This window comes from Girardinichthys multiradiatus, chromosome 13 (genome assembly GCF_021462225.1).
Source record: "Girardinichthys multiradiatus isolate DD_20200921_A chromosome 13, DD_fGirMul_XY1, whole genome shotgun sequence".
Classification (NCBI taxonomy): Eukaryota; Metazoa; Chordata; class Actinopteri; order Cyprinodontiformes; family Goodeidae; genus Girardinichthys; species Girardinichthys multiradiatus.
This window is the reverse complement of record NC_061806.1, coordinates 43,488,339-43,496,668: the sequence shown is the minus strand read 5'-3', so window position 1 is coordinate 43,496,668 and position 8,330 is coordinate 43,488,339. Positions and strand designations below refer to the sequence as shown.

At 43.9% G+C, this 8,330-nt stretch overlaps 1 protein-coding gene across 1 annotated transcript in view; it reads right to left on the bottom strand.

The window, feature by feature from the left end:
• Positions 1–75: 75 nt before the first annotated feature.
• The window catches only part of pkhd1l1.1 (PKHD1 like 1, tandem duplicate 1), a 57,737-nt gene continuing 49,482 nt past the window's right edge, over positions 76–8,330 (bottom strand). The window contains exons 65-75 of the mRNA XM_047382816.1: positions 5,839–5,955; positions 5,602–5,767; positions 5,239–5,471; positions 4,926–5,090; positions 4,694–4,851; positions 4,474–4,609; positions 3,142–3,486; positions 2,909–3,060; positions 2,686–2,832; positions 794–947; positions 76–717 (exon numbers count right to left, since the gene is read on the bottom strand). Coding sequence (XP_047238772.1) covers positions 506–717; positions 794–947; positions 2,686–2,832; positions 2,909–3,060; positions 3,142–3,486; positions 4,474–4,609; positions 4,694–4,851; positions 4,926–5,090; positions 5,239–5,471; positions 5,602–5,767; positions 5,839–5,955 — 1,985 coding nt within the window. The 3' untranslated portion in view covers positions 76–505. The remainder of the gene's footprint in view (positions 718–793; positions 948–2,685; positions 2,833–2,908; positions 3,061–3,141; positions 3,487–4,473; positions 4,610–4,693; positions 4,852–4,925; positions 5,091–5,238; positions 5,472–5,601; positions 5,768–5,838; positions 5,956–8,330) is intronic.

Sequence of the window (8,330 nt, the reverse complement as noted above, 5' to 3'; positions counted from 1 at the left end):
ACATGTGGACGTTAAAGATCTGGAAAACTGGAGCTCAGTCTTTTCAGCAGAAAGATGATACAATGAAAACCACAATTTTCTTCATAAGTAAATTTATTCTGAAATAATTAGAAAGTGCAACAGTTTAAAACTTCATCTCTTCCTTCAGAAGCATTGTACCAGTTAGATACACTAGTTTGATATTTCGTATTTTATCCAATTTCTTCATTTTAATGGTAAATATTGAGTTCTGTAATGATCAGGTAGGACTGGATCTGTCTACAGAACAATCATGAAAGAACGTTAGAAAAAGCCTGAAAAACTGTTGATCAAGACCCCTTCAGGAGATCACAGGAAAGTCTGGATCCCTGGAACTAAACCAATACGGGCTGGATCAGAACTTTCACCCCTTATTATTTAGTTGATCTGACACCTGTTATATGACCACCACAAACATATGAAACCCAGAAGAACCCAAAGTAAATGTGTCTCAGTGGAGACGAGCTGAGGTATCCGTCACGGCTCTCTAACAGAAGGGGATGCTGGTGAAGCAGCAGGCCGCCTCGTAGATGATACTGATCAGACACAGGCTGCCTGCAGACACCGCTGTGCTGGAGCCGAACAGGCTGTCGTCGTCGGTGGTGGCCGGCCTGTCTGTGGTGGGGATGTTCATCACGGAGAAGGATCTTGATTGGGCGCCCCAGTCCTTCAGAGTGAAGACCATGGTCAGGTTCTCCCCTGCAGAGAAAAGACGAGTCGTTTCAGAGGCATGCTGTGCTCAGAGCATTGACCTGTTAAACGTGAGGAGACTCACCGCTGCTCAGGATGGAGAGATCGCTGAAGTTGGCCCAGCAGCTGCTGAACAGGATGGTGGTGTTACCTTCCAGTCCACCCACTGGTTCTCCGCTGGCATTCTTCAGGCTGGCTGTCACGGTGAGTGTGGTCACACCCACAGAAACACAGTTACCCTGAAACAGCAGCACAGACCCAGTTACCAGGCAGAATAAACTCCAGATCTCTGCCGAATCCATCCGGATGCTCTTGGGAGCTTGAACTAAATCAGGAAATCCATCTCAGCTCACATGGAGGTACCAGATAGATGGATTAAAAACTGTTTCTGAGGCATCTGTGACCACAGAAGAGAGATGTTACCAAAGCTCAGGATCAACAATGAAGCTGCAGGGTTTGCTCCAACATTCAGAGGGTTTCACCACTCACTGATGATCTTCTACAAGTCCACAGTGACGCTGTGACACACGACACGCTTACTTCTAACCGTCTTCTTCAGAGAGAGACGTTTGGATGCAGCTGACCCAGGCAGATGTTGCCTTATTTAAAAAGGGTGAGTCTTATTTTATTCCAACGATAAGCTGCATCAGATCTAAAGTTCTGCTCCGTAACTTTTATGAAAATGTTGGTAAACTTCTCGCTCCACATCTCCTCCTGTCAGAGTCCTTTCTATCAGGCCTGATGACCACAGTTTTTCTTTCTTCTCCGAGGAGAACTTCTCCGAGTTCATTTCTTGGATTTTTATGTTCTACCATCCAAACATTTAATGATCCAACGTGTTGATTTTTTTCTTTGCACCAGTCTCCACCTTCCATTACTCCTGCTGCTCTAAATCCACTCAACTTCAACTCAGTCAGTTCAACATCAATCAGTTACTGATCATTTATATTTTTCTGAATCCAAACAGAACCCAAGATTCTGGTCTGTCTCAACTGTCCGCATTGGGACTCTGTGTCATCACTTCTGAGCTTAAACCTGGAGAGTTTTAGAGCAGGACCTTCATTGTCTCCTGATGTTAACCTAGTCATATTCAGCTCTTCCACCCTGATGTTTGGATGGAACCGACTTGTTGATCCTGGGAGAAAGGAATCCCATTCCCCTCCCAGTTAATCCGGTCTCTTGTTCAGTTCAGGCTTTCCAACCTTCACTCTTACTTTACAGTAATTTTATCGACCATAAGAGAAAATTATTATATAATTATCAACTGCTTTATTTTAGTCTAGTTCTCCTTTCATTTTTTGATAATTACAACATTTTCTCTTTATGGATCTTCCTGAGGTTTGAAGGTTTTCTCTGAGGGACTTTTTGTCCTGTTTCATGGACGCCGTCTCCCTTTTACTCTGCTCTAGATTTTCAGGACAGGACATGTCTCAGCATGCAGTGTTTCACTGACAGCTGGTTTTATTGGTTTCTCTGTTTGCATAAGTAAATGATTCTGGTCAAAAGTAGAAGGCGCTCTCATACCCGTGTTGTGAAACATGAGACGTTAGTTTAAAATATTCTCTGATGAATTTTATGACATTCTGGTTTAAAATCAAAATGTTTCTGCCAGGAAATAATAGAGGCAAATAAATAGACAAAATTATTAACTACAAATAAACTGTGTGAATGAATGAATGCTGCAACAATGCTCAGATGTTTGGTCTAATTTTGGTTAAAAATAAAAACTTGAAAGGCCAAATTGTGTCCTCCTTCCCCTGTGTAACCATTGACCTATTGACCTTTTATCTGCTGTAAGTATGTTATACTGTCTTTATTAAACATAAACTGACATCTTTAAGCTGATTTTTAATGAAACTCTTTATTTAAAACTGAAGCCGCTTCACACACTGGATCCAGTAAAGGCAGAACAGCTGGACCCGTTAGAAGAAGGAGATAGCAGAGGTGCTGATTTTCGCATTAAGGCCAAAAGCTTACCTGGTCGTCCACGGCCATCAGACGTGGCTGCTGGAGAAGCAAACCTACAAACTTTCCGGCTATCGGATCCTCGATGAGCAGCAGGCGCGACACACTCGACACATAACTTATCTTTGGTTCTTCTCTCGACACTTCCTCTGCTGCCACCTGCAGGTGAAACGTGGAGACGTTCAGTGATGAGCCTTGTGTTTGGTGGTCATCTACAGACGCTGATCTGACTCGCCTTGCTCCAGCTCGGGTCCGAAGATGAAGGAGGAGGCGGGATGATACCAATGGAGGAGACGTTGAAGCCGATGGACTTACTGAGGTTCCCAGAAACCGCTGCCTGACCCAGATCATCAGCAATGCTCTTTAACAGCGCAAAGTCCTCTTCAGCTGGAAATGGAAAGATCATCATTTCCGTTTCTCAGAGAACATCTTGAACATGCTAAAATCCCACCTCTTTCCAACACTAACCAGTGGTGCTGTTGGTGGTCTGCTGAACCGGAGGCTTCTTGATCTCCACCTCCACTGTCAGGCCCGTGGATCTCTTCCTGCGAGGTGCGCCACCGTCCTCCCTGATGATCTTGGTGATGCGGATCATGTTGGGGGGAACTTTGAGGAACGTAGCGAGGTTCTGTATCAAGGTGTCGCCAAAGAACTCGTTCTCAGTGAGGGCCGGCATATTGAAGGCCAGGACAAGAAGCGGAGACGTCCTGATCTCCACTGGGGTGGAGCCTCTCAACAGAACCTTGAGCATCTTGTAGTCCTGGTCGAAGTAGTTGGTTCCCATCGAGGCGTTCATCAGAGGCACAAACTCATCTGGGGAGAGAAAACATTTTTACCACAGTTTTTCCTCAAAGAGGACAAGATTCTGGTTGGACACTACATGGGAGCTCCTATAGGCCCAGTGAGGAGCCAGTCAGGAGATGAAGATGCTGAATAACCCCTGAAATGGGATCAGAAATGATTCCATGCAAACACGACTAATAACATGGGATATGGAAAAGATGAGAAACAGTTTCTGGTTCATTAAAAAAGAAGGAACAGCAATCTGAGAAAATGTATTAAAGAAATTATTTTTTGGGTTCTGAAAGGTTTGCTAAACTGGCTTGTTGGACACAAGTCATTTAAAAAAGAATAATATGGATCAACGGTTGATCAGCAGGATTTTTAGCTAATTTTAGTTCTAATGGTTTGTGGTGGCGACTGGACCTGCTTAGAGAGAAACCTAATTTTATGATAACAGAGTTCAAACTTGAATGATAAGCTGATATTGCGCTATGATTCTGTGTTATGTTGACCCCGTTTTTGCTGAATCTCTGATGCTTTGTGTCATTCAATAATTATAAATCTGACCGATCACATGTGGGGTTCCTCAAGGCTCCATTCTTGGGCAACTTTTATTGAATACCTATGTCCTGATGACACCCAATTTTATATATATATCATTACTGTATTTGTTTTTAGTATTTCTACATTATTTTAACTGGAACCGAACATTTCGTTTCTCCTCAGCTCTGGTACCGCCTCCCTAAAAACCTGAGATATTAAACCTGAAACTGTTGGCTCCTTTAAATCAGTGAATACTTTGTTTGGAGCAGCTTTGCAGGAAAGGACAGAGACTGTTTTATCAGTTATTATCCATATATTTGTTTCTAGTTTGCCTTTTATGGTTCATTTGGGTGAGGGTCAAATGAAGCCTTTAGTTTAGCGTTGTGAATGAATTGCAGTATATGAATAAAGTTGCTCGACCTTCATGTCTTCACTCATCCAGTCCCTCAGATTAAACACCTGAGAGATGCGTACCTCTGTATGCCGGCTCCTTCAGGATGTAGTCGGATCCGTCATCGTTCCACACAGCATTAGTCGGAGCAATCAGCTTGTTTTCCACATAAACGTCCAGCCGCTGAGGGTTGGAGTAGAACACAGACACCAGGACGCTCTGCAGGAGTCAAACACGGAGACAGCGGATCAGAACTGAGCAAACACACAGCCAAAACAACCGGACGTTCAGAACTGCACGGACCTCAGACGGGTCGGAGTTGAGCATCATGAGGCGGAGCTTCTGTGGGCTGACGCTGGTGAAGTAGACGTCGAAGGCGTGTCCGGTGGTCATGATGCTGTGGAACAGAGACACTCGCTGCTGGCAGGTGTATCCTGCACACCAGCCGTGATCTTGAGGGCCTGCACACCAAAAACACAGACGATGAAAATACACTCTACCTGCCCTGACCTGGGAAGAAACATCAGAACCTTACCGTTAATCAGATCCACAAAGCCTTCTCCGAGTACAGCCACAGGAGACAGACGACGGGTCTCCGTGTCCGAGTCGAGGCTCTCGATCACCACCATCCTGTAGTTCAAGCTGAAGCACTTGTAGCTCTGCCAGGAGCTCATGTAGGTGCAGTTTTTCCTGATCACACCTGAATGCAGGATGTAGAAATGTTAGCTTCTGATACGTGAACGTTAAAGTAAAGGTAGAAGCTTCTGTCTGTTTGTTTACAAAAAACATCTGAACACTTTGTCCGATTAAAAGGTGAAGCTAAAGTCCTCACTTCTCATCCTGTTTACCTTTACGAGGTGCGACCTGCTCCACAGGGATCAGGCTGCCATTCAGGAACGTCAGCATGACTTTGGGAATACGATAGTCTCCCAGCCCCCTCCTGGGATCTCCTCCCCACTCGTACTCAGACTGGGGCACCACAGTCCCCACAGCTCCCAGGAACGATCCATCCAAGTCATTCAACAAGGTCTTCTTCTTGGCATCACAGTCCATGTCCACACAGTCAGCAGGGTTCACCTTGCTGAGGAACAAAAGCATAAATTTCTCTTTAACAGTTTATCTGTAATCCAGAAAACATTCCCAGCATTCCTCCAGAAGTTTAATCTTCATGAAGACTGGGTTTCAGGTTCTGTCTGCCATGCAGAACTCACCCCAGATCAGGCCTATGAATGAAAACTTGGGCGTCCTCTGTGCTGTCCACCATCTTGATGGCTGAAACATGCACGGGGTGCTGCAGGTCCTCGTTCAGAAGGTTGGTGATGAACATGTAGTTCTTCTCCTTGGAGCAGACGTCACGGAAACCAACGAATGTTGTGTCTGAAACGAAAGAACGAGGACTGAGGAGGAGGTTTAAATGAGACGGAAAAATCAAACAAGCAAGAACCCACCTGTGACCTCCATCAGGCCTTTGATGGCATTGTAGTTCATGTTCAGGTGATGAGGTTTACCAGGAGCCATGTTGTGTCCAGACTGAAAGGTGGGCCAGCAGATTCCAGATCGACCTCCTGAGCAGATACAGGAGTAAGGTGAATCTACAGGATCGCTGCAATTCTGTCCTAGTAAAATGGTGCCGCCTCTAAATGATCCTGAATGTAGTTCCAGAACTATCTAAAGAAAATATTCTGGTTCTGGATTCTTCTGAAAGCTAACTCCCTGAAGGAGAGTCAGAATTGCTCTACAAATGCCGTGATTGAGATCCAGATGTTTGAAAACTCTGAACCAGTTTAGTAAAAATCAGACAGAGGTTATGGACACACGTTATAATCCATAAATATGCATCCTCTTATACAGGTGTTGGACAATGAAAGTGAAACACCTGTCATTTTAGTGTGGGAGGTTTCATGGCTAAATTGGACCAGCCTGGTAACCAGTCTTCATTGATTGCACATTGCACCAGTAAGAGCAGAGTGTGAAGGTTCAATTAGCAGGGTAAGAGCACAGTTTTGCTCAAAATATTGAAATGCACACAACATTATGGGTGACATACCAGAGTTCAAAAGAGGACAAATTGTTGGTGCACGTCTTGCTGGCGCATCTGTGACCAAGACAGCAAGTCTTTGTGATGTATCAAGAGCCACGGTATCCAGGGTAATGTCAGCATACCACCAAGAAGGAAGAACCACATCCAACAGGATTAACTGTGGACGCAAGAGGAAGCTGTCTGAAAGGGATGTTCGGTGAAGTTGAACATCTCCCATGGCCTGCACAGTCACCAGATCTAAATATTATTGAGCCACTTTGGGGTGTTTTGGAGGAGCGAGTCAGGAAACGTTTTCCTCCACCAGTATCACGTAGTGACCTGGCCACTATCCTGCAAGAAGAATGGCTTAAAATCCCTCTGACCACTGTGCAGGACTTGTATATGTCATTCCCAAGACGAATTGATGCTGTATTGGCTGCAAAAGGAGGCCCTACACCATACTAATAAATTATTGTGGTGTTGGGACCACAGCCATGGGTTTCAACACTAAAACTCCAGTACATACTTTCCTGGAACTTTTCAAAATAAAGTGCATTAACCTTCTTCCAGCACAGCCAGGAAATGGGGTAACTGTGGACTTCCTGTGGCGCCATTACCCAAATAAAAGCCCCACCTTTCCACAAGTCTTTCTCTTCCATGCGGCCTTCCAGAGGAACCGGATAGGAGAGGAAAGCGCGCTGATGTCTCTTTGGTGGTAAAAAGACATAAATTCAACTGGATCCAAGGACCGATCATCGATCATATGCAAAGTTAAGTAGAATGAAATACTGTCTGTGTATCCGGTATTTTCATTCATGAACGGGGAAATTAAGGTGTAAGAGTTGCTTACATTTTCTCTTCGAGGCCCCACAGAAGCAAAACTGTATCGAGGAGAGATCCTGGTGGAGAAGCTGTTTCTACAAGCCGAGCTGCAAGGACGGACTATGGCCCGCACCACCACCGTGTTACGGTACCGAACAGCTGGTCACCTTCTGATCGGGAGAAACTGAAGAAGTTAGCGGGAAGCTAACTCTTTGTTCACGACGGATATCTTCTTCAAACTTCGCCCTTGGACAACATTCCCTCAACAGGTTCAGAGGTTGGGTTTTGGGCAGATTAACAGTTAGGATGAAATAATCTGAACGTTTACATTCTATGAAGTTTGTTTTGTGGAACCTGGCTACCTTTAGTGCTAGTAGGCTAGCTACGGCACGCTCCGGTTCCGTGTTCTTTGTATGTTTTAAAGTTAAGATAAACTTTATTTAAAGGGTGGTTTTAACCAGAACATTGCTCATAACGCGCCGTCAGCGCTTATGCATTTTAACCCTTTTATTAACCTGGTATTTTAAAGGTATGTGTTGATTCTGGCGCTAAGCTATCTTCTAGCTTAGCACTTTAGCTAGCTTCTTTGTTAGCCCAACGGCCAGCCGGTAAGAACACGTGTGCTAGCATTAAGGCTAGTCAACAGAAAGGTTGTTAGTTTTCAAGCTAGTAAATAATAGTCCCTGAACATCATTTACTAAAGTTGATAACTAAGTAAACACCATTAAGCTCCATTTCTCCAGAAAGATTTGGCTCTTTTCCAAAATACTCAATAATATTTCTTCAAATATTATTTTAATAAATAAAGGCAGCCAATGAGACACCGTTGAGAATTATTCATCCAGAAGGTTGGTTTTATTCAGCAGATCATTATTTAAAACATTATTTTATTAAAATAATATTTTATCTGATCTTGCATTGTGAATGGTTGTCTAATGTTTGCTGATTATTTCCTAAGTTGGTTCCAAGACTAAATTAACTTCATTTCCAGATTCTTCAAGATAATCCTTGGTTCTCAAACATAAACATTGCATGGTAATGTTGCATCACTCTTTTTGGTCATAATTATCAATCATCTTTAATCAACTTGTTTATATT